The sequence below is a fragment of the Kogia breviceps genome, chromosome 3, assembly GCF_026419965.1.
Source record: "Kogia breviceps isolate mKogBre1 chromosome 3, mKogBre1 haplotype 1, whole genome shotgun sequence".
NCBI classification, from domain to species: domain Eukaryota; kingdom Metazoa; phylum Chordata; class Mammalia; order Artiodactyla; family Physeteridae; genus Kogia; species Kogia breviceps.
Genome location: NC_081312.1, coordinates 100,739,821 through 100,766,813, shown reverse-complemented (window position 1 = coordinate 100,766,813; position 26,993 = coordinate 100,739,821). Strand labels below are relative to the sequence as shown.

General features: G+C 37.4%; 1 protein-coding gene and 1 non-coding gene across 20 annotated transcripts in view; one reads left to right on the top strand and one right to left on the bottom strand.

Annotated features, from left to right (window-relative positions):
* The window catches only part of NEO1 (neogenin 1), a 248,708-nt gene that overhangs the window by 46,922 nt on the left and 174,793 nt on the right, over nucleotides 1-26,993 (bottom strand). For 14 of the 19 annotated variants that reach the window (XM_059055975.2, XM_067029328.1, XM_067029315.1 and 11 more), the window contains exons 8-12: nucleotides 19,317-19,536; nucleotides 12,924-13,078; nucleotides 8,255-8,403; nucleotides 7,744-7,882; nucleotides 895-944 (exon numbers count right to left, since the gene is read on the bottom strand). In XM_059055975.2, coding sequence (XP_058911958.1) covers nucleotides 895-944; nucleotides 7,744-7,882; nucleotides 8,255-8,403; nucleotides 12,924-13,078; nucleotides 19,317-19,536 — 713 coding nt within the window. The remainder of the gene's footprint in view (nucleotides 1-894; nucleotides 945-7,743; nucleotides 7,883-8,254; nucleotides 8,404-12,923; nucleotides 13,079-19,316; nucleotides 19,537-26,993) is intronic. The other 5 variants (XM_067029327.1, XM_067029316.1, XM_067029322.1 and 2 more) reach the window with 1 other exon arrangement.
* LOC131754192 (U6 spliceosomal RNA) lies at nucleotides 25,873-25,979 on the top strand. The gene has a single exon (XR_009335225.1). It is a non-coding gene; the product is annotated as a U6 spliceosomal RNA (small nuclear RNA).

The following is a 26,993-nucleotide window of genomic DNA, read 5'->3' as shown; positions in this document are numbered from 1 at the left end:
TCAGTGTGTAAGAGAAGGAACCATAAAAGCAACAGAGTGTTCAGAGAGAGTTTTACTAAGTTATTTAATAATCACTCAAAAATAGTGTTTAATTTTAAAACCATCAAAGATTAAATGGGGAGACTGTATTTGTGGGCAGTACACGCTGGGCACTTGATTTATTTTGCCAGAATGAAGACATAGGGCAAAAGTCTCAGGAAAGTTTTTGAAGGAAAACATAAGGTCAGAGGCATGTGGATTAGGAAGTAAACTACTGTTAGGTTTAAGGTTCTCTTCTACTTCCACTGTAGCAACAGCGAAATTAGACAATTTCTGTCTAAAACTTTTCAAAGAGGGGACTGTTAATCAACAGCTGGTTGTTTCTTAAAGGAAAAGGAGTCCCACAGTCCTTTTTGAAAGAATTGACTGTCTCAGTTGTCTATGCAGCCCAGTAGGGGTTCTGGGTGTCTGAGAGGCACACATGGCCTTCAGTGCACAGTGAACTTGATCAGGAGGGACAGCTTCAGCAATGCAACCATCTGACAGACGTCTGCCTTTGATTCACACTGGGCTCACCTCACAGTACTAAACAGGCTATGGTATCATAAACAACAACTTACTTCTTTCTACCTGTCACCAAGGTTCCGGATGGTTAACATCTAGGATGTCATGATTTACATAATAATAGCAATGTACTTGAAGAAAGGCTAAAGTAATTTTTGCACAACAGAAAGGCAGTAAAGTTGAACAGAATAAACCAGCGTTGGCTTTGAAGCCCAGCTTTAAACTGGCAAGTGTAATATCTACGTTACTTTATTTCTTTGCTTGATTATGATTGTTTTGATACAGAATCTCCCTCTCTATTTGCCCTTCTGAGGCAAATAGAAAATGAACGACAGCAATATAAAGTTTTACCTTTGAATTTCTTACTTCTAAAGACAGATTCTGAGGAGCAGCACTGGGAACTGCACAGGCGAAAAAAAAAAAAAGAAAAAGAAATTTCAATCACTCAGGCATCACCCATCACGTGACTATTCTTGGCTGGACTTTATACAAACGCACATCTCAAACACTGATATACAACCTGAAGGTCTAATACAGCAGCCAGTGCCCTCATGTTGAAAGCATCTGGACAAGATGTGGGGCCATATTTGATTCATTTAAAATAATGAGACCCATTCACATATGCACCCAATACCCAAGTCAGGCTGTACCTTTGGGAAGTCAGGTACTTATTTCAAGGATATGACAGTGACTGTTAACTTTTCTAGACCCCAAATACATTCCGAATCTTTAATGTATTCTTTTGAATATTCTTGCGAGGAGCATATCTTTATCTTGGGATGCATTTTCTGGAAACAAGTCTAATGACTATGGCAAGTGAATCAACTGGGTAATATCACTATGAGTCCAAAATGTGATATACACAAATCAATGAGCTTGGCTTTCTTGTGGGGTCCTAAACTGGTTTTAAAGGCAGTTTCCAAGTAGAGCAAAGAGATGTTTAAGCAATGACAGTCCAGTTAAGAAACCATCTGGCTTCCCAAGGCAACTATGTAGCAGGGAACACTCATTCAGATGTGAGAAGTTTGGGACTGTTGGTTAAAAATCAGCTGTATAACGTTAGCTTCTCACACAGTAGAACATAAGACAAGGGTACCTCAAAGTTTATGGTCCACACACCCTCCAGTGTCTCCTTTTGTAGTAATTATAGGAAGCAAAGAAAATTTAAGTAAACCTGATTAGTTTCTTCTCCATCACAAAATGCTAACCTTGGCTTTTCTCTCCTAATCCATCCATGGAAATTTCTCCCTCCCATTCTCTGACATTTGGTGACCAGGAGTATAACTAAGTGCCCACCGCGCTACAGGCTTCTGGAAGACAGAGACTATTTCTTGTTCACTGTTGAATCCTGTGCTAACAACAAAGTACATCAGGCCTCAACCAAGAGATTCAGGCACAGAGGGTCTGGAGAAGGACTTAGGAACCCGTGTTTTGAAAAAAGTCCATGGATGGTTTTGATCATCTCCCTGTTAAGAACCTCTGACTTAGCTGCAAAGGCACCAACATAATTGTTGTTGCTGTCTTCTTCTTCTTCATCATCACCACTGCCACCATCATAGCTAAGATCTGCTGCATGCTCCTACATGACAGGTACTTAATCCTTAAAACAATCCTACAAAGGAGTTTCTATTATTATTCCCATTTTATAGATGAGAAAACTATAGATGCAGCTCAGGAGAGTTAACTTGCTCAAGGTATTTGTTTCAGCTGGTGTAGGAACTAAGATTTATCTTACTCTGAAGTGCTGCCCTAAACCACCATGCTGAGACACATTCAGTTCCCATGACAGGCACTGCAGTCAGCATGCCAAGCCACTTAATGCAGTTAAAAGTGGCTCATGGGTAGATTTAAGAGCCTACCTCAAAAAACAGGGTAATGTAGTTGGCTAACCAAACTACAGTTTGCATTTATTTTTCCCAACTTTTTATCCTGAAAAATTGCAAGCACAAAGAGTGACAAGAAGAATACAATGAACACCATGCATTCTTTTCCTGGATTCACCAATTGTTAGTATTCTGCCACATCTGCTTTATTTCTCTCATTATATTTACATAAACATGTTTATCTATCTACATATTGTTTCTGGATGGCAGAGAGACAGTTACAGTCATCATGATACTTCACTCCTAAATACTACAGTATGTATCTACTAAGAACAAAAACTTTCTCCAACAAAATGAAAATACAATGATCACATTAAAAATCGAATCAACACAAAAATATTACCTAATGTACCTAATAACATATCTAATATTTAATACTGACTGATACTATACCAACCTAACATTAAGTAATTGTACCAAGAGTGTCCTTTTTAGCTGTTTTAAATCCCAAAATCAGTCAAAGATCACACGTTTTATTTTATTTCATGTGTCTTTACTTTCCTTTAATCTAGATTCTAGAATGACTCTCGTACCTTTTTTCATGGGACTAGTATTTTCTAAGAATTCAGGACAGTTTATTTAATTATTTGCAGAATGTCCATCAATTTTAATATGTCTAGTTATTTCATCATGATCATATTTAAATTAAACATTTTTGGCAGGGATACAACATACAGGTGAAGTTACATCTTTCTCGATGCAACATATCACATGATGTCAGTCTGCTCCTTTGTTGGTGATGTGATGTCTGACCACGTGCTTAAAGGAGTCAAACTATAGCTTCTAAGGCATGCTTGTTTATATATAAGGGCTATAGACATATACACACATTTTTAAGAAAAAGACATTTTTGTTAACACTTGGATTTAGCTGAGTTTCAGGATGTAATAAATACACTAAGTGCAATAAACTGCTATTTTCTGTTCTACTTTAAAAACATTTTTAAAAAATGCTGGTCTTGACCAACTCAATCTTGTTGGCAGGCTGTACTTTGAAAACGACTGCTTTAGGGTCATGGGTATAAGCAAATATTCAGTCACAGGTGAGAAATAAACTGTCACAAAATCCTGAGGAATTTAAAAGACCTATTTGTATGCACCCAACATAGGAGAACCTCGATACATAAGGCAAATACTAACAGCCATAAAAGGGGAAATCGACAGTAACACAGTAATAGTAGGGGACTTTTAACACCCCACTTTCACCAATGGACAGATCATCCAAAACGAAAAAAAAATAAGGAAACACAATCTTTAAATGATCCATTAAACAAGAAGGACTTGATATTTATAGGACATTCCATCCCAAAACAACAGAATACACTTTCTTCTCAAGTGCTCATGGAACATTCTCCAGGATAGATCATATCTTAGGTGACAAATCAATACTTGGTAAATTTAAGAAAATTGAAATCATATCAAGTATCTTTTCTGACCACGATGCTATGAAACTAGATATCAATTACAGGGAAAAAAATCTGTAAAAAATACAAACACATGGAGGCTAAACAATACACTACTAAATATCCAAGAGATCACTGAAAAAATCAAAGAGGAAATCAAAAAAATACCTAGAAACAAATGACAAAGAAAACACAACGACCCAAAATCTATGGGATGCAGCAAAAGCAGATCTAAGCGGGAAGTTTATAGCAATACAATCCTACCTCAAGAAATAAGAAACATCTCAAATAAACAACCTAACCTTACACCTAAAGCAATTAGAGAAAGAACAAAAAACCCCCAAAGTTAGCAGAAGGAAAGAAAACATAAGATCAGATCAGAAATAACTGAAAAAGAAATGAAGGAAACAATAGCAAAGATCAATAAAACTAAAAGCTGGTTCTTTGAGAAGATAAACAAAATTGATAATCCATTAGCCAGACTCATCAAGAAAAAAAGAGAGAAGACTCAAACCAATAAAATTAGAAATGAAAAAGGAGAAGTAACAACTGACTTTGTGCTTTTGACACTGCAGAAATACAAAGGATCATGAGCGATTACTACAAGCAACTATATGCCAATAAAATGGACAACCTGGAAGAAATGGACAAATTCTTAGAAAAGCACAACCTTCCGAGACTGAACCACCAACAAATAGAAATATAAACAGACCAGTCACAAGCATTGAAATTAAGACTGTAATTAAAAATCTTTCAACAAACAAAAGCCCAGGACCAGATGGCTTCACAGGCGAATTCTATCAAACATTTAGAGAAGAGTTAACACCTATCCTTTTCAAACTCTTCCAAAATATAGCAGAAGGAGGAACACTCCCAAACTCATTCTATGAGGCTACCATCACCCTGATACCAAAACCACACAAAGATGTCACAAAAAAAGAAAACTACAGGCCAATATCACTGATGAACATAGATGCAAAAATCCCCAACAAAATACTAGCAAACAGAATCCAACAGCACATTAAAAGGATCATACACCACGATCAAGTGGGGTTTATCCCAGAAAAGCAAGGATTCTTCAATATACTCAAATCAATCAGTGTGATAAACCACATTAACAAATTGAAGGAGAAAAATCATATGATCATCTCAATAGATGCAGAAAAACCTTTCAACAAAATTCAACACCCATTTATAATAAAAGCCCTCCAGAAAGTAGGCATAGAGGGAACTTACCTCAACATAATAAAGGCCATATATGACAAACCCACAGCCAATGTCGTTCTCAATGGTGAAAAACTGAAACCATGTCCACTAAGATCAGGAAAAAGACAAGGCTTGTTAAAAAGACAAGGCTTCTCTTTAGCCACAGCAATCAGAGAAGAAAAAGAAATAGAAGGAATCCAAACTGGAAAAGAAGTAGTAAGGCTGTCACTGTTTGCAGATGACATGATACTATACACAGAAAATCCTAAAGATGCTACCAGAAAACTACTACAGCTAATCAATGAATTTGGTAAAGTAGCAGGATACAAAATTAATGCACAGAAATCTCTGGCATTCCTATACACTAAATGATGAAAAATCTGAAAGAGAAACTAAAGAAACACTCCCATTTACCACTGCAACAAAAAAAATAAAATACCTAGGAATAAACCTACCGTAGGAGACAAAAGACCTGTATACAGAAAACTATAAGACACTGATGAAAGAAATTAAAGATGATACAAATAGATGGAGAGATATACCATGTTCTTGGATTGGAAGAATCAACATTGGGAAAATGACTACACTACCCAAAGCAATCTACAGATTCAATGCAATCCCTATCAAACCACCAATGCCATTTTTCATAGAACTAGAACATTTCCACAATTTGCATGGAAACACAAAAGACTCCGAATAGTCAAAGCAATTTTGAGAAAGAAAAACTGAGCTGGAGGAATCAGCCTCCCTGACTTCAGACTATACTACAAAGCTACAGTAATCAAGAGAGTATGGTACTGGCACAAAAACAGAAATATAGATAAACGGACCAGGATAGAAAGCCCAGAGATAAACCCACACACATATGGTCACCTTATCTTTGACAAAAGAGGCAAGAATATACAATGGAGGAAAGACAGCCTCTTCAATAAGTGGTGCTGGGAAAACTGGACAGCTACATGTAAAAGAATGAAATTAGAACACTCCCTAACACCATACATAAAAATAAACTCAAAATGGCTTAAAGACCTAAATGTAAGGCCAGACACTATCAAACTCTTGAGGAAAACATAGGCAGAACACTCTATGACATAAATCACAGCAAGATCCTTTTTGACACATCTTCCAGAGAAATGGAAATAAAAACAAAAACAAACAAATGGGACCTAATGAAACTTAAAAGCTGTTGCACAGCAAAGGAAACCATAAAAAGACCAAAAGACAACCCTCAGAATGGGAGAAAATACTTGCAAACGAAGCAACTGACAAAGGATTAATCTCCAAAATTTACAAGCAAGCAGCTCATGCAGCTCAATATCAAAACAACAAACAACCCAATCCAAATACGGGCAGAAGACCTAAATAGATATTTCTCCAAAGAAGATACACAGATTGCCAACAAACACATGAAAGGATGCTCAACATCACTAATCATTAGAGAAATGCAAATCAAAACTACAATGAGGTATCACCTCACAACAGTCAGAATGGCCATCATCAAAAAATCTACAAACAATTAATGCCAGAGAGGGTGTGGAGAAAAGGGAACCCTCTCACACTGTTGGTGGGAATGTAAATTGATACAGCCACTATGGAGAACAGTATGGAGGTTCCTTAAAAACCTAAAAATAGAACTACCATATGACCCAGCAATCCCACTACTGGGTATATATCCTGAGAAAACCATAATTCAAAAAGAGTCATGCACCACAATGTTCACTGCAGCTCTATTTACGATAGCCAGGACATGGAACCAACCTAAGTGTCCATCAACCGATGAATGGATAAAGAAGATATGGCACATATATACAATGGAATATCACTCAGCCATAAAAAGAAACGAAACTGAGTTATTTGTAGTGAGGTGGATGGACCTAGAGACTGTCATACAGAGTGAAATAAGTCAGAAAGATTAAAACAAATACCGTATGCTAACACATATATATGGAATCTGTAAAAAATAAAAATGGTTCTGAAGAACCTAGGGTTAGGACAGGAATAAAGACGAAGACATAGAGAATGCACTTGAGGACATGGGGAGGGGGAAGTGTACGCTGGGATGAAGTGAGAGAGTGGCAGGGACATATACACACTACCAAATGCAAAACAGGTAGCTAGTGGGAAGCAGCACATAGTACAGGGAGATCAGCTCAGTGCTTTGTGTCCACCTAGAGGGTTGGGATAGGGAGGGCGGGAGGGAGATGCAAGAGGGGGGAGATATGGGGATATATGTATATGTATAGCTGATTCACTCTGTTATACAGCAGAAACTAACACACCATTGTAAAGCAATTATACTCCAATAACGATGTTAAAAAAAAAAGACCTATCTGGCAGGCAAATATGATTACTAAGTAGAGCAAGCCCAGCCTTCCAACAGCCCTGGGATGGTCTGTGCTATGAACAAGCAATAATATTTACTTATACAAAACCATCTAGTAAAAATAAAAATACAGAGAAACTATTTAGTACCAGGCACTACATGCTCAATGCTCTCTCACTGGATCTTTACAGCAACCCAATTAAGTTGGTATTATAAATTTCACATATAAGGAAACATGCTCAGACATGTGAAGTGACTTGACCGAAGTCACACTACTAGAACTGGTATCTGAACCAAATCTCCTTGACGTCAAAGCCCATGATCTTGCTACTATGCCACCAGTGCCCCCAAGCATGGTGTTTTGTTCCAGAGGAAGAAAGACTCACCATCTGAAAATGTTCGAACAGCAACATCTTGTGTGGAGACTCCAGGACCATGTTTATTGTAGGCCACCACTCGGAAACTATACTCTGTATATTTTTTCAACCCGTTAATGGTGTGGGAGTGACTTGAAACATCAACATCCTTGAATAAAATAAAACAATTTATATATACACAACTCAAGCCAAAAGAAATGCTGCAGAATAATTAACTATACAAATTCCATATCTGACATAATGTAGATTTTTATCCCTTTTACAGAATATTATTTAACAGTTAAAGCAAATTAATCATAAGCACTGCAGTTTGCTGAGAAATACTCCTTGATGTTTAGGAACCCTTGCTGGCAAAAACTACAGAATAAAACTTTGTACTAAGAAATAGAATCTATCAACTTTTCATTTCTTATACATATTTTTTTCCTCAGATTTTTAGACAAGCAGGTATTGAGTTTTGGAAATATATTTCAACTCTACTATTCCAATCAATGCATTAAAAAATGGCTTCCTATTATACCTGTTCTTTATCAGTTCCTTTTTCCATGTAGTACAGTTTGTAATTCTGAATTTCTCCATTTCCAGACAATGGTGTTTCCCAGGTGACAGTAATGGAAGTAGGTGAAGTTGCATACGCTCGGATGTTAGGTGCTGGGCCAGGGAGCTGAACTAGAAAGAAAATTTCAAGACAGTAAGACATAAATAAAATTTACTGCAACCCTCAAGACCATTCTCAGCAATAATGGCACACTATGTTTTTTTTTTTTTTTAATTCTATTTATTTATTTATTTTTGGCTGCGTTGGGTCTTCGTTGCTGCACGCGGGTCTTCTCTAGTTGTAGCGAGAGGGGACTACTCTTCATTGCGGTGCATGGGCTTTTCACTGAGGTGGCTTCTCTTGTTGAAGAGCATGGGCTCTAGGCATGTGGGCTTCAGTAGTTGTGGCACACGGGCTCAGTAGTTGTGGCTCAGGCTCTAGAGTGCAGGCTCAGTAGTTCTTGCACACGGGTTTAGTTGCTCTGCGGCATGTGGGATCTTCCTGGACCAGGGCTCGAACCTGTGTTCCCTGCGTTGGCAGGCAGATTCTTAACCACTGCGCCACCAGGGAAGCCCTGACTATGTTTTTAATACAATAAAAACTATGAAAACAAGTGATCTCACTGAAATGGTTTCAGGATAATATATAATTAAATGATTTCCCTCTTTATGACTGAAAAACCAAAAATTATCTGTGAAGTATCTCAAATTTATTCAAAGAAAAAAGTGAACAGTGCAGAATTCTTCTTGTGGTTTATAAAATTCTAATTTTGCAGTGGAACTGCAGCACATAAAAGCAAACATCACAAAAAGAGAGCCTTCTTTTGCCAGGCTCTGGGGATACAATGAATAATGGACAGAGTCCCTGCCCACAAAGAACTCCCAGTCTAGAGGGAAGTCAGACATATAGTTACAAAGAAGATCGTAAGTGCTGATAGATTAGGTAACGTCTGTAATGAAAACTGAAAGAAGAGAGTACACAATTCTGCTTTGGGTGGAGGTGGAAAGGGGAAGGATTGGTGAGGACTTCTGGGGAGCAGGAAGAATGAGTAGTTTTCTCAGATACCAAGAGGGAAATTGATCCAGTCAATTTGGACATAACAGGTGAGAAGACAGTGTCATGTGGTTCCGGTTGAAACAAAGAATGGATATGGGAGACAGAATGCTGCAAAGGATGACAAGAGCCAGATAAAGGAGAACCTCTAAGGCCCTGCTATGAGTTTGGATTATTTCTTGTAGGTGTTAGGTAATTACTGAAAAATTATGAGCAGGAACATGACATGATCAGATCTGCATTTAAAAAGAACATGTGAACACATGCATGGAAGAAAAACAATAATGGCACAAGACTAGATAAATAATAATTTAAAAAATAGCCACCACTTATTGAATGCTTGTAATCAGTCCAGCATTAAGCGCTTTACATTTATTTAAATTACATCTTATTTAATCTGTGCACTAACCCAAATGAGATGGATACTGTTATCATCCCTACTTATGGATGAGGCTGAGAGGTTAAGAAACATTCCCAAATGATGGAAAAGTTGGCAAGTGGTGGAGCGAGGAGCTGAGCACTTCCTCATTCTAAAACATGGACTAAGGAAAACCAGTTAGGGGCTTATGACAACACCCTCTGTGGGAGGATGTGACTGGAAGATCCCATGATTGGTTGACTGATTGTGTGCCCAGCTCTAAATCCTACAACAGCTCACATCCTTTTTTACTATATTCTTTTTGTCTGACTGACAGGTTCCAGTCTCAATTTATACACAAATCCTGGCAGGTGCCTATATCTACACTTTGGTGGATACTCTATATCTGAAAACCATTTCTCTGGTGCCAGTGCTTCTGTAACAGACATCCATTAGATTAAAGAAAAGGGGAAAAAACTAACAAAATGTAAAACAAACTAGGTTGCTTAAATAACAGCATGACAGCTTAAGATTAGTTTTCTTACCAAAGAGAGAAACCTGAATATGGTTTTCTGGCAGTTGTTTGCTTTATTTAGGCATGAATCATGTTATTCCCTTAAGAGCATATTTTGTGCAGCTTGACAGGTGGGATTTGTCACACTTCTGCTGCTATGGAAAACTTTCTCCTTTTTTTTTTTTTTTTTTTTTTGCGGTACGCGGGTCTCTCACTGCTGTGGCCTCTCCCATTGCGGAGCACAGGCTCCGGACACGCAGGCTCAGCGGCCATGGCTCACGGGCCCAGCCGCTCCCATACCAGGGCACGAACCCGTGTCCCCTGCATCTGCAGGCGGGCTCCCAACCACTGCGCCACCAGGGAAGCCCTTCCCTAACTTTTTAAAAGGGAAGGAGAACAGAACAAATTCCCTTGAAATCACTTTCAGTATATTCATTGGCTAAATGTAGGCAAAGATGATCCTAAAAAAAGGCGCTAGTAAATTCTTTCATTTCATCTGTACAGTGGCATTAAAAAATGGAAAAAGATTTTAAGTTGGTTTGAAAAGTTAAAATGTAAACTATTTTCCCAGGGCTGACTCCAACACTTACGGCCCCTCCCACCTGCCCCCAAGCTGAATACCTCCAGATAAAATGCAAATCTCTCTCCACTAACTCCTCTTTTGCCAAAACATGTTATAGTCACTCTCTACCCCTAAAATACTCTCATCAGAATCTGTTGCCCCTTCCATCTACATTCTTATTTAGCTACTTTCTTTTAATTGAATTCCTTGAATAAATGATTGTGCTGCCTACTTTCCTTGTGATGACTGTACATAACATTATTGCCCGTTTACTTGTCTGGCGCTGGTACCAAACCGTAAGCTCCTTGTGAACAGAAGTCAAGTCTTACTTGTCTTTACATCTTGCTGCCTAACATGGTGCCTGGCACATGACAGGCACTCAATAAACCTCTTCTTTCATCTCTAACTTGACAATGCCCCTTCTAGTCCAGTGGTTCTCAATAGTTTGACTTGTAAGTTCTGAAATGATAATGAAAACCACAGGCTCTTTCCCAAGGAAAATGTGAACATGTACAGACACACAAATATTTTCATGTATCTTCAGAAGGTTCATGGCCCCAGGATTGAACCCTGGAACTGAATCAAATTCAATGGTCTTTTCCTTCATTTTCATCATGACTCACCTTGCATGTGCACTGTTTGTCCTATTTTGGGGTTGGGTCAAGCAGTGTCCTTCCCCAGGAATGCTTGCTCTAAGCCAAATGCTTTAAGGCCAACCTCAGGTCTCATCTTTTACTAGGAACCTGACTTGATATACCTAACTTTTACAGTAAATCTTCCTTGTTCTGTATTCCATTATCAATCATGAATGATGCCTGTATGTGAGAGTTAATGAAGGAAAATTGAGTTTTGCTTCGTGGCTTGAGTTTGAAATCTAATTCATTGTTCCTGCTCTCATCTGGACACAGTAACCATGAAATTCAACATACTTTCCCTGAAGCGAGAACATATTCTTTCCTTAAATCAACCCCCTGGCTCTGTTAGCCCTCTTGTTGTTGCTTGGGTTTGATTCCTGATCTTTAAGCTCTACTACTGAAATGATCAATGGCCTTCTATCTTGACTGCTCATTCTTTAAGGGGAGAATTCCTATCTTGTCCATCCCCTGCATCTCTAATAGTTTGTGCAGTGTCTGGTAGAGGAGGTCCTCAATAACTGTTTGATGGGTAAATGATTTGCTGCAGCATTAGAAAGTGAAGTTCCACAGCTTCTCGACTTTACTTATTCTACCCATCAGGCAGAGTCCTTGAATTATTTCCATAGTTTCAGCAGTAAATTCATTTAATATGTTTAGTTCCCTGGTCAGTAAATGTCATGAATTTATCTCCCATGCTCCCTAGCTGAAGTAAAATTTTGTTACTGCAAGTTTGTTAATACAGAAACACTAGTGCAGTTAACAGTAAAAGAAATCTGGAGAAGGCTCCAAGGAAAAACAGTGGCTCATGTTAAAGGTAAAAGTGTAGAAGAAAGCCTCATGAGATAAGCATTAATTCTGATTTGACTGCTTCTTATCATTTCTGGCCTATAGTTTAAAACCAAAATGTAAGACATAGAAGACATTTATAAGATAAATCAACTTGACACTCATTTCAGTTGGAGAAAATCTTAAGAAATGTAACTGGAAGTAACATTATTTAGCACAAAAGACAGCAGGTCCAAAGTAAAGCCCTGAAGAGATTCCAAAGAGTGTGGTTATGTATAAAGATCAGGGCAATCCCGTTAATAACAATTATTAAATACCTACTGCCTGTGTGAGGCACTGTATTAGATATGGTGGGAAATAAAAGGGTAACAAAGACACTGTCTTTGCCATAAAATTAATGAGATATATTCATAACTATAATTCAAGGAAGAAAATGATAATGTAGCTTAGGACTGTCAGGATACAATATTAGATAAGATCAGAGGGAAGATTCTAAGAAGGCATCTGAGTAGGTCTTAAAGGATCAGTAAAATTTGGGTGTCTATCAGCAGAATTATATTGTCTTACACTATTTGCTACTGCTTGATGTGAATTAATTTGATCTCCCGTAACTATTTTGTAAGAACCTTGAAGGTGAGGAACTGTTATCTTCTGCACTCCTATGGAATGCCACACTATATATAAGGTAGCCCTTCACACAGGTCTCTCTACAGGTGGGGCTGACAGAGAGGTGGGAGACTTACCCTCAGGCTGTGTTTCTACTCGTAGTGGAGCTGAACTCTCTCCGGAGCCATGTTTATTTTGAGCCATAACTCTAAAGATGTACACAGTCGCTGGCATTAGGTTTTGGATGGTTACCTGCATTTCTCCAGGGCGACTGGTATTTTCAACACGTTCCCTTTGGAGAAAGAGGGATCGATTAGGAAAATTTCCAGAACGTGCAGTTTCATTTTCATTGTAATGCCTATAGATACCATATGACATCAAAATCTTAATAAATCTAAGTCAAATCAACTCTCAAAAAAGGAAACTTTTGGGGGTGGAATAGTGCACAGAATATAGACGCTGGCAAAGAGCAATGTCATACATGTCTGATAAATCGCTGATGTTCTTGCTTAAACATTACTGATATTGCTGGCCATAATCACAACTTCCTTTCAGAAAAGACACAGAGTCTTCTTGGTGCCATCTCAAATGGGGCAGCTGGTCACCAATTCTGTATGCTTTAGAAAATCACCGAATTTTAAGGGGTTATCCTCAGGGAGACATATAGAAGGTGATTATAGGTATGACCCAATTTTCACAGACAGTATCAAAGAATGCTGTGTATCTTCTGGATAACAGGCTCTCAACAAAAAGAAAATTAGAGATTATCACCTTCAAAACTGAGAACAAAACATTAAAAATTTAAATGAATCAGTCTATAAAATAAGCTAATCGTGACTCTGATTTTTATAATTTATTTCTTAAAACAAAAAATCTTCTTGAATGATTTTCAAACTGATTTGAAATGTTTAACAAATCTTACCACAAACAGTACAAATGGCCAGTGGTCTAGTGTTATGAGATGAAAACATAAAAACAGTTATTGGGTTAGGTTCTTTAAAAAGGTGGCCTCCAGGTTCTATTTTGGGGGTCTCTGTGTCCACACTTGGGCCCATAATTATGCTCAGTATACTGTACTCACTATAACAAAAACCAGCTTATATTTGCTTTCAACAAACATTGTAAAGGAAAATAATTGCTTTAGACAAATAGCTGGTCTTTAAGAATTACTGATCATGTGAGGAAAGATCTGTGTCTATCTTGAGAGAGCAATAAAAGAGCCCAGAACTACTCTGTGGAAGAAATTATTTTAAATTACCTAATAATCTGTTGAATTGAATTCTTACTTTAAAATATTGATAATTTTCCCTGAAGCTACTGATTAAAATTTGTTTAGTTCTACATGACCATATGCCAATTTGTCTGATTGTGTGTAAACATTTGCATTTCAGAGATGTAAGCGTTTTTCAATAGTTTTCTATAGTTCTTTAAGCTACGTTATTTTAATTAAAACAAACAGTACCCACGCACAACGTATTTATAAAGGTTGTCTACAGTCAGTTAGGTCCACTGGAAAAGAACATCATGGTAACAAATGTTATTGCTCAGAGACACTTGAGATATCTATAGATATTATTTTCTTTTCAGCTAAACCTCTAAATCACAAGATTTAGAAGGAGAGTATCAACTGATTTCTTATGCTGTGAGGTTTCTGACACTTGATCCAATCACAAATGCTGTCTAAAAGGAAGTATGGTATTTGACATTTCATTAAACTAACAGCTCCACGCCAGAGCACAGAATAGTCTGTTTTGCTCACTGTACGAAAGTTTAAACAAGTTCTCTCTCAGAAAGACAGCGGGGGGGGGGGGGCACTATCTTACTTTAAATCAAAGTGAAAGAGTGTCTCATTCATGTTCACATACCACAGAGGGCTCACCCACAGAAGTAGCATCGCAAATGTGTGCTGAATGAATGAATGGAAATTTGCCTTTTGATGTGTAAATCTGATATAGTAATGATATCACATTTATCTTTTTGTTTGTTCCTATGTAAAAGGGGAAAATACCTAGAACAAATTTCTACAGAAGCATCACAATAAGAAAAAATCAGTAGTAGGTATGATTCCCTAAGATAAAACATCTAGCACCTGAAAAGGCTTCTAACAGTAGATTGGTTTGAGGTCCCAGAACCAAGTGTCTGTCTAGAAAAAAACTTGACTTCAGGAAAGATCCAGGGTGAGTTATGGAGGACCATTCTCATAAATGTGTGAGGTTATGATGGGTCTTGGGTTAGAATTTCTTAGCTAAGAGTCAAAAGAGAAAGGAAAAGATACACTTTCTACTAAGACAGTGCTGGGCCAGAAGTCAGGAGCTCCAATTCTAGTTCTGGCAACACTACTAGCTTGCTAGGGGATCGTGGGAAAGTCACCAATTCTTTCTGGGCTTCAGTTTCTTCATGTATTAAATGAAAGAATGAGCCCAGGGTGGTGAACTTTTTCTTAAAGGACTTAATAGTAAATATCTACAGGCCAAGACGCCAAATGAAAAACATTACCAACCATCTCCACAGTTAAAAATCCAAATATAACTTTAGTTCGTCCTCCCAATCCACAGTTCTGAATCTGGGAATTCAACCAACTGTGGATCGTGTAGTACTGTACTACGGATTTACTGAGAAAAATCCACATGTAAGTGGGTGTGTGCAGTTCAAACCCATGTTGTTCAAGGGTCAACTGTAGTTACTTGTATAACCTATTAAAATGTAACCGTTGGAAAATGTAAAAACTATTCTTAGCTCTTGGGCCATAAAAATAACAAGTTTGATTTGGCCCAGGGTCTATAGTTTGCCAGCTCCCGGACTAGACTAACAGATACGTAAGGCAAAAATTATTAATACAATCTCCAAGAATATCCCTTTGAAATATTCCCCAGGTTTATTGTCTGTTCCAAGTCACTGCTGTCATCTTCTTCTGGGCCTACTGCATGCCTAGATCAACCTAACTACTACTGATCTGTCTCCCTGACTCCACTGCTTTTCCTCTCTAATCTTATGCAGTGCTCTCCAAGTATTGCTAATAAAAGCTGTTTAATAAAACCACAGTGTACAGTTGCTCAGGAGTCTAAAATGGTCCCTTCTTAACTGATTATGTCAAAATTCTTACTGGCATTCCAACACTTGGCTCCAAACTTTCACTTTATTGTAATCTCTTACTAATTCTGACCAAAAACTCTAGGCCAGAGCATTCTTACTTTCCCATCCTTCCAACAACAGACAACACAAATTAAACTGGATCTTCTTTGCATCTCCTCTTTCCTCACATATACTTGCCCTGTCCTCCTGCCCCTGCCAATTGATCTTCTACATTTTTTCAATTCCAACTTCATTTATTAATCACCCCTGCTTATTTCAACACATGATTTACTGATAAGTGATAGATTTTCATTAAAAACAAAAATATATATAATTTAAAAAATTAAAAGTCCTAGTTTTTCTCCCTCCTTAAAACCTGTTCCACCCTGAGACCTAAAGGGGGCATGTAGACCTGTATCTTGACATTTTGGGCAGGATAATTCTTTGTTTTTGTGGGTCAGGGGGAGCTGTCCTGTACATTGTAGGATGTTTGTCAGCATCTCTGGCTTCTACTCACTAGACGGCAGTAAGCATCCCCTCCCACCTCAGTTGCAATAACCAAAAATGTCAGCAGACATTGCCAAATGCCCACCGGGAGATGGGGGGCAAAACTGTCCCTGGTTGAGAATCACTGATCTAGGCATCATACACATCAAAATACATAGATATAAGTCATTTAAAAAATTCCTGCATCATACTTCATATGGATATACATATATTAACTATATGCCCATTCTTCTACCAGTGGACATTTACTTTGTTTCCTTTTTTTAATCCTTACAAATAATGCTACAATAAACATTTTTTATGAGTGCCCTATGTGTATGTATATTGGCATATCTATAGGACAGACACCAAGAAGTGTAATTGTTGGGTTGAAAGGAATGTGCATTAAAAAAATTTTTTTTTAAATTCTGCCAAATCACCTTCTCCAAAGGCTCCTCTAACTTATACTGCCACCAAGAGCCTAGATTGGATTTAATCCCAACATTCAGCTCACTTAACACTGGATATTATCAACTTAAAATTTCTGCCAGCCTTACAGGTGAAAAATGTTAACTCATCATTTTGTATTTCCAAGATTGTTAGTAATGGTGAAAACTTTTTTTTAAACTTTAATTGGCTTTCCACTAACTTCTTTGACGTACCTACTTATACCATCTGCCTCTTGAGATATCTGTCTTTTAGTTGTGATTTGTAGAAGTTCTTTATATAGACTGGGTATCAATACAATCTTGTACAAATGTTAAATTTTTTCTCAGCTTATCAGTTGATAATTTGATTTTGTTTATTATGTTTTATCACATGGAATTTTACAGTTATATAATAAACTCTGTCAATCTCTCCTATATGGTTCCTGAATTTTCTGTCTTCCTTTAAAAGATACATTAAGTGATGCAAGTAGTTTCTATATTTTCTTCTAATACACTTAGAAGTTTTAAAAATACGTCTTGATACATCTATAACTTGTTGCTATACATAAGACAGAGATACAGCTTTTATTCCTTCTATTAAACGGAGGTTAATTATCTCAACATTATTTCTTGAATAATTATTTCTCAATTCATTAGAATTACTCACTTAACAAGTATTTATTTATACTTGTAGTGCTACTTATAAGCCAGGCTCTGTTCCAGGTGATGGTGATACTCCACTGAACAAGACAAACACCATGAATGCATTAATATGAAGAGAAAATTTCTGAGTATTAAGTGTTCTGAAGAAACACAACACAAAAGCTAAAAAACAAAATACGGTGGTATATTACACTGACGTTCTGGTAAATGGTTAACAACTGGCTCTGGTTTGTAGCACTTCTCACTGTAAATATTCCCTCTATGCCCAATTTTGAGCTACTGAGCCATGTCATCGGGTTTGCAAAATTTCCTGAAAATTTAACAACTGGCTTGGGAAAAGCCACCAAGTGCCCCACTGTGCGACAGTGACCAAGGGGCTAAGCTGGGTGGGTAGTCATGGAAGACCTGAGAAGGGATCATCTGAGGATGACGGACAAGAAGCCAGACAGTTATTTGTGAGGGAAATGCAGTTCCGGTAGAAGGAACAACAAGTGCAAAGGCCCTGTGATGCATATAAGCTTGCTTCTGAGGAATTACTGAACGCTTTTTTCCTTCTGTGAAATCCCATGACGTTTGCAATGCGATCTAAAAGCCTACTGGAAACATTTTAAGACAGGTTTTGTTTGGTAGTAATATCTTGCCTTTCTGGGACTAGCTCTATGTTTCCTTATCTTTGTAACTCCCCAAACATCCAGTGCAGTGTGCAGATGAACATTCTATTACCCTGGGAGCAGCTCCACCTATCTGACTCAAATTAAGTCACTCAGATGTCTCAAGAGTATTAAACCAAGGGGTACTGACTTGATGAAGGTGCCTATACTTGCTGAACTTGCCAGGCTGGTATTAAATATAATATATATCAAATGTAAGCACCTTGCAGAAATACTAGCTTTATTTCATGGGTTAGGGCCGTAACCAAAACAGATTATTTTAGTTTTCTTATTTTGGTGGGAAGTAACAGCACAATGAAGGAATCTACTCAGCAATATTCAGAGTACACAGTCAGCATGTGGCATGGTACCTCCCAAAGAGTTTATAACCTGGTTGGGAAAACAACACAAATACACATAAAATAACAGAAGAGTAACAACTGTGGTAGTATTAGATCATGTGTTATCATAATTAAGTGCCAATATCAGTGGCACAGACATACAAGAGAAAAGCTGTATGTGCTGAAAAAGGTAGAGAAAGATTTATGAGGGCTTCATGGGGCTTAGTCTGGGCCAAGAGAGATTAACTGAATTTTGGTTTTAGTTGAAAAACCCTTTTTTCAAGGGGGAAGTGACTGAAGAGAACAAAGGTAGACTGTGGAGTAAAGCAGCCTGGTGATTCTGGAGAATCTCCAAAAGCAATGGAGAGGCAACGTGAGTTCCTGAAAGCGGTGGAGATGGAGAGAAATTTAATGAAATGCTGTTTACGGAAAATGAGTCACTAAATACTCTTGTGTCATCAAGGAGACCCCCCCACCCCACCCCAGAGCTCAGCAGCCCACATCCATGTACAGGTGCAGACAGATATTCATTAAGATTACTTTAATAACTACCTTAATTTCTAGAATCTGAAAGTTCTAAGAAAGACATAGCCTACGGGTTGTGCTTGACTGACTCTTATGAAAAAACAGTAGCCCTGGTTACATTTTAATACTTCTAACTTAAATAACTCTCTCCCCAAGTCATCCCAGAGAGGCAGGAAAAAATACCAGGACTTCACTCTGTTTAGGAATTTACTTTTAATGACCTAAAACTAGGTCATCTCAGTGATCATCATATTTTCTGGACTGAAAGTTGGTACAGATTCTACACAGTAAAGAGTCAGGGTGGGGACGGCTGGTCTTGGGTGGACAAGACGCAACCAACCGGCTCCAGAAGTACAGGCACTTACCTAGCAATCCCCTCCTTGGTGTAGAAGACAGAGTAGGTAACGTTGTCCCCATGAGGATCTGATGCAGGTGTCCGCCATGTCAATTTGATGAAGCGGGTAGAGACCAAGGAGGCCACGACATCTCGAGGAGCTGAAGGCAGTGGTCCAGTTGTGGCTGGTGCTAGATGGTCAGTAGTGGCACTGGTCAGTGAAGTGGGAGGTAATGTTGGGATGGCAACATCTTGTCATGTGCAAATATTGGGGAATATGAAGGGCAAACCACGACGGTTTTAAAAAAGAGAACAGAAAAAACAAAAAACAAAAAAGAAATAAACAAAACCACGATGGGAAATAAAATAAAATGAATGAACATAAAAAAGGCCATTAAACTGAAGGCTAACATGCAGGCCAGGGGTAACTACTGAAAACTAATGGGCACTAGTCAAGACACATCACTGCAGAGCAAGCAGACTTTCTGGTCACTATAATGGCTGTGGGCAAGGGACAGGGAGTGTGACAGCTAAGAATAAAACATTTCATGGAAGGACACATCAGTGCCCAAGTAATTTTCTTTAATTCTGAAAGCAGCATGCAACATCTGTTGAACTTTGCACATAAAAATCTTATATATGATAAAACCTCAATATTTTTTCCCACTTTATCAAAATATGGAATAATGTGTGTAGTATGGATGGGCCTAATTACACTCAACATAGACCTCAGACTATCATGACCTCACTGCAGAGCTTTGTGTGCCTTTAGCTCTGCAGGAGATTCAAGAGCCAGATCTTCAACTGGAGTCTAATATTAAAGTCTGCTCTCTGTATTTGGCAATACCCAGGGAAGTATGATAACCTTTTTCAATTCACTAAGTTATAGTTCATTTCCTCTCATCAATTCATTTGACTACAACAGTATAAAATCGTGCATCACAAATTCCAAAGTCACACAAATATAATACTTATTAGGTAGCATATATGTTTGGTACAGTCCTCACTGCAGTGTAATAGATTATGACAGCTTGCAGACCTCAGGGACTTGATGGGACAGACGAAGCAGTGGCAAATCAGAGCTCTGCAAGTCAAAAGCCTCTGTCTGTATGCCCGGAGTCAGCCCATTCTGTTGTTGGACACTTCTGACTTTAGAAGTCCATTCCTAATATTAACCTAAAATCTCCTTCACCTTGGAGCATACGTTTAATCTCACAATTTTCAACTGATGGAATTCATTAGAATTCTGTCATAACCTTATTAGAAGAGAGGCAGAGAGGAAAGCATGACAATTCTGGACCTCGTTTTCAATGAAATGGTAGGACAACAACCTCCTGAAAATGTCTATGAATTACAGGAGAATATTTAACATGAGGCAGTCTAAATAAATATGCCACAGAGAATAAATTCTCCAAGGGAAAGGCAGAGGAAGACCAACGTAGTCTCTAGACAGCTACCATTTATTGAGCACTTTCTACATGGCACTCTTGCTCTTTACATGGACTCATTCAATCCTTACAACTCTGTGAAATAGGTACTATCATTGTATCTCTATATTATATATGGCGACTGACATTTAAAAAGGCTAAATCACCCTTCCTAGGAATAGGAAGTGGTGGAGTGTTAAAACCAGCCATGGTTTTTAGCTTAAGAGGCCTCTGGGTTTAGCCAAGAGAAGTTTTTAGTCCTTGTTGTGCCACTCAGGGTTTTGGGAGCAGTCAGGGACTCTTGTTTCTTTTTGTCAATTCCCCTCGCCCCCAAGTCTCGTGAAGGAAATGCAAAGGGCCCAGGATGAATGCCTGCACATGCAGTAGGTGTTACAGGAGAAAAACCCTGAACTTGTGGGATTTACCACTTCCACAGCAAGGGAAAGCAAGCTCCAGACAAAGAATGGACCTGCTGTGGATATCTTTTTTTTTTTAAACATCTTTATTGGAGTATAATTGCTTTACAATGGTGTGTTAGTTTCTGCTTTATAACAAAGTGAATCAGCTATACATATACATATATCCCCATATCTCCTCCCTCTTGCGTCTCCCTCTCACCTTCCCTATCCCACCCCTCTAGGTGGTCACAAAGCACCAAGCTGATCTCCCTGTGCTGTGCGGCTGCTTCCCACTAGCTATCTATTTTACATTTGGTAGTGTATATATGTCCATGTCACTCTATATGTAATTCTGTTGTGGTTGGAGACATACTTTGTATGATTTCAGCCTTTTAAAAGGTACTGAAACTTGTTTTGTGTCCCAGTATATAGTCTATCCTGGCAATTGTTCCATATGTGCTTGGAAAGAATCCGTATCTGTAGTTGTTGGGTGGAGAGTCTACGATGTCAGCTAGGTCAAGTTGACTGACAGGATTGCTTAAGTCCTCTATACTCTTTCTAATTGTTTTATCAGTTTTTGAGAGTAGGATATTGAACTCTCCAACTGTTATCATTGATTTATGTATTTCTTCTTTGAATATACCAATTATAAATGCATATACATCTAACAAAAGAGCCCCAAAATACATGAATCCAAAGAAATCTGGGAAAACCTCAAATATTTGGAAATCAAAACACGCACTCTTAAATAACCCAAGTCAATGAAGAAATAGCAAGAAAAAAATTTTAAAAATATTTTTAACTGAATGAAATGAAAATACAACATATTAAAAATGAAGAGATGTAGTTAAAGCAGTGCTTAGAGGGAAATTAAAATACCTTTACCAGAAGATAAGTCTCACATGAATTACCTAAGGTTCCACCTTACTGAAGAGTATAGACCTTCAGCTTTTTTTCTTTTCTTAATATAGCATGTTAAGCTTTTTCACACAGACACAAAAAGTAACCATGTGAGGTGATGGATGTGTTAACTAACTTAAATGTTGGAATCCTTTCACAGTGTATATGTATCAAATCATTATGTTGTACACTTTAAATATATTACCATTTATTTGTCAATTATACCTCAATAAAGCTGGAAAAAAATTAAATTTTAACTACATTCTTAAAAAAATACAAGGGTAAGAAATTAAGAGAAGATGTAAGCTACCAAAATAAAAAATAAAAGGAGACAATGCTATGAATCCCACAGATATTAAAAATTATAAGGGAATATTATGAACAAATTTATGCCAATAAATCAGACAACTTAAAGGAAATAAAAACGTTCCCAGGAAGACAAAAATTACCAAACCTACTCAAGAGAAACACAAAATCTAGACAGAACTATAATAGATAGAAAAATTTAAATAAAAACCTTCCCACAGTGAAAAGTCCAAGCCCAGACGGTTTCACTGGTGAATGCTATCAAATATTTAAAAGAAGAATTAATACTAATCCTTCACAACTCTTTCAGAAAAAGAGTAGAAACACTTCCAACTCATTTTGTGAGGCTAGTATTACTCTGATATAAAAGCCAAAGATACCACATGAAAAGAAAACTACAGAACAACCCTCATGATCACAGATACAAAAATCTTTAACAAAATATTAGCAAACTATATTTGGTAACATATTAAGAGGATTATAAACCATGATCAAGTAGAATTTATCACAGGAATTCAAGACTAGTTTAACATCCAAAAACCAATGTAATATATTAACAGAAAAAACCTGATCATCTCAACAGACGCAGAAAAAGAATTTGACAAAATCAAACACCTATTCATAATAAAAACTCTCAACAAATTAGGAAAAGAAGTAAACTTCCTAGACCTAAAAAACCTATGGTGAACATTATACTTAAATGGTGAAGGAATAAATGCTTTTTCCCCAATGTTGGAAACAAGGATGTTAGCTCCTGCTTCTTATATTAAGCATTGTACTGGTCCAAGCCAGTGCAAGAAGGCAAGAAAAACTGAATGAAGATTAAAAAGGAAAAAGTAATACTGTTTTTATTTGTAATTAATAATTAACTGAGTAGAAAACCCTAATGAATCTAGCAAAAAAAAAAAAAAAGCTACCAAAGCGAATAAATCTGTTTAGCAAGGTCATAGGATACAAGGTCAATATATAAAAACCAACTCTATTTCTATACACTAGGAATGAACAATCCAAAAGTAAAATTAAGAAAACAACTCCAGGGCTTCCCTGGTGGCACAGTGGTTGAGAGTCCGCCTGCCGATGCACGGGTTCGTGCCCTGGTCTGGGAAGATCCCACATGCTGTGGAGCGGCTGGGCCCGTGAGCCATGGCCGCTGAGCCTGAGCATCTGGAGCCTGTGCTCTGCAACGGAAGAGGCCACAACAGTGAGAGGCCCGCATACTGCATTAAAAAAAAAAAAAAAAAAAAAAGGAAAACAACTCCATTTACAACAGCATCAAAAAAGAATAAAATATTTAAGAATAAATTTAATGGAAGAAGCATAAGATTTGTACCCTGAAAACTACAACTCATTGCTGAGAGAAATTTTTTAAACTCTAAATAAATAAAGATCTAAATAAATAAATGTTCATGGATTAGAAGACTTAATGTTGCTAAGATGATAAGCTGCCCCTAAAATTTAATATTAAAATCTGCAAAAGATCTAGAATAGCCAAAATCATTCTGAAAAAGAAGCAAATGGTTGGAGGACTTGGATTACCCGATTTCAAAACTTACTATAAAGTTCTAGTAATTGAGACAGTCCAGCATATGAATAGGCATACAGATAAGTGAAAGAGAACTGAGAGTCCAGAATTATGCCCCTATATTTGTGGTCAACTGGTTTTCAGCTAAGGTGTCCAGAAGTTTCAATGTGGTAAGAACAGTCTTTTCAACAACTGGTGCTGGTACAACTACATACCCACATGCAAAGCAATGAACTTAGATCCTTACTTAACACCACATACAAAGATTAACTCAAAACAGCTCCTAGACTTAACAGAACTAAAACTTCTGAAAAAATATATAGGGGAAAGTCTTTGTGCCTTGGGTTAGAGAAGCATTCTTAGACATGCTAACAAAAGATAAGATACAGAAGAAAAAAACCAGATAAACTGTATTTTATTAAAAATAATAACTTCAGCATATTAAAGAAAACACAACTGAGTAAATGATAAGCCAGAGACTGGCAGAAAATATTTCCAAAGAGTGTGTCCGATGAAGGACTTGAACATATAATTCAGAATATATATTCAGGATCAGAATATATAATGAACTTTTATAAATTAGTAAGAAAACAAGCCAATTTAAAAATGGGCAAAAGACTTGAAAAGTCATTTCACCAAAAAGAACATTCAAATATCTAACACACATGTGAAAATGTGCTCAACATCAATGTCATTAGGAAAATGTGAATCAAAATTACAATAAGATACTACTACAGGGACTTCCCTGATGGCACAGTGGTTAAGAATCCACCTGCCAATGCAGGGGACACAGATTTGATCCCTAGTCCAGGAAGATCCCACATGCCGTGGAGCAACAAAGCCCTTGTGTCACAACTACTGAGTCTGCAAGCCACAACTACTGAAGCCTGTGAGCCTAGAGCCCGTGCTCCGCAACAAGAGAAGCAACCGCGATAAGAAGCCCACGCACTGCAACGAAGACCCAAGGCAGCCAAAAATTAATAAATTAATTTTTTTAAAAAAGATACTACTACACACCCATTACAATGGTTACAAACAAAAAAGGTACAAAATACTTAGTGTTGGAAAAACTGGAATCCTCATACACTGTTGAGAATGTATTAATTCTTTCAATTGATGAACACGAATTGTCTCCATTTATTATTTACATCTTTAATTTCTTTAAAAAATGTTTTATAGCTTTCTGAGCATAAGTTTTGAACTTCCTTTGTTAAATTTATTAAGTATTTTATTCTTTTTGATGCTATTATACATGAAATTGTTTTCTTAATTTCAATCTCAGATTGTTCCTGTAAGTATATATAAATACAAATGATTTATGTATACTGATACTGACTTGCTAAGCTTATTTATTAGTTCTAATAGTTTACTCATGGATTCTTCATGATTTTCTATATACAAAATGATGTTATCTGTAGAGAGTTTTACATATCATACTTCAATAATACTGTTGAAAAGAATGAAATGGTTTAGACTGACTAGTCGCAACAATTAAACAATATTTTTTTTCTAGTGTAAAATAGCAATAGTTACTGAGTCCTAGGACTTCTCTGTTGCTCAAAACACCTGAGCTTAAAATCAACCTATCTGGGCTTCCCTGGTGGCGCAGTGGTTGAGAGACCACCTGCCGATGCAAGGGACACGGGTTCATGCCCCAGTCTGGGAAGATCCCACATGCTGCAGAGCAGCTACGCCTGTAAGCCATGGCCACTGAGCCTGCGTGTCTGGAGCTTGTGCTCCACAACGGGAGAGGCCACAACAGTGAGAGGCCCGCATACCGCAAAAAAAAAAAAAAAAATCAACCTAACTGAAGTCATCACAAAATTAAAATGTCCAGAAACTACTCGGTTTCACAGGTATGCCAACTAATTATCAAGGATCCTAAAGCATAAGTGAACTATACAGATATCTAGGCCAAATGTAGTAAAAATCTGTCACTTAAAAAAAAAAAAGGTCTGATTATATTAAGAATTAGGCTGGTTGCTTTTCCTTCTGCCACCAGAGTTCATTTGTAAAAATAAAAGATCTGATGATGTGCTTGCTTCGGCAGCACATATACTAAAATTGGAACGATACAGAGAAAATTAGCATGGTCCCTGCACAAGGATGACATGCAAATTCGTGAAGCATTCCATATATTTAAAAATTCTCTAGAAGGGATCAATAGCAGAATAACTGAGGCAGAAGAACGGATAAGTGACCTGAAAGATAAAATAGTGGAAATAATTACTGCACAGCAGAATAAAGAAAAAATAATGAAAAGAATTGAGGACGGTCTCAGAGACCTCAGGGACAACATTAAATGCACCAACATTTGAATTATAGGGGTCCCAGAAGAAGAAGAGAAAAAGAAAGGGACTAAGAAAATATTTGAAGAAATTATAGTTGAAAACTTCCCTAATATGGGAAAGGAAATAGTCAATCAAGTCCAGGAAGCACAGAGAGTCCCGAACAGGATAAATTCAGGAGAAACATGCTAAGACACACATTAATCAAACTATCAAAAATTAAATACAAAGAAAAAATATTAAAAGCAACAAGGGAAAAGCAATGAATAACATACAAGGGAATCCCAATAAGGCTAACAGCTGATCTTTCGGCAGAAACTCTGCAAGCCAGAAGGGACTGGCAGGACATATTTAAACTGACGAAGGGGAAGAAACTACAACCAACATTACTCTACCCAGCAAGGATCTCAGTCAGATTCGACGGAGAAATTAAAACCTTTACAGACAAGCAAAAGTTAAGAATTCAGCACCATCAAACCAGCTTTACAACAAATGCTAAAGGAACTTCTCTAGGCAGGAAACACAAGAGAAGGAAAGACCTACAATAACAAACCCAAAACAATTAAGAAAATGGTAACAGTAACATACATATTGATAACTACCTTAAAAGTAAATGGATTAAATGCTCCAATCAAAAGACATAGACTGGCTGAATGGATACAAAAATAAGACTCGTATATATGCTGAAGTGGGTGAAGACACCCACTTCAGACCTAGGGACACGTACAGACTGAAAGTGAGGGGATGGAAAAATATATTCCATGCAAATGGAAATCAAAAGAAAGCTGAAGTAGCAATTCTCATATCACACAAAATAGACTTTAAAACAAAGACTATTACAAGAGACAAAGAGGGACACTACATAAT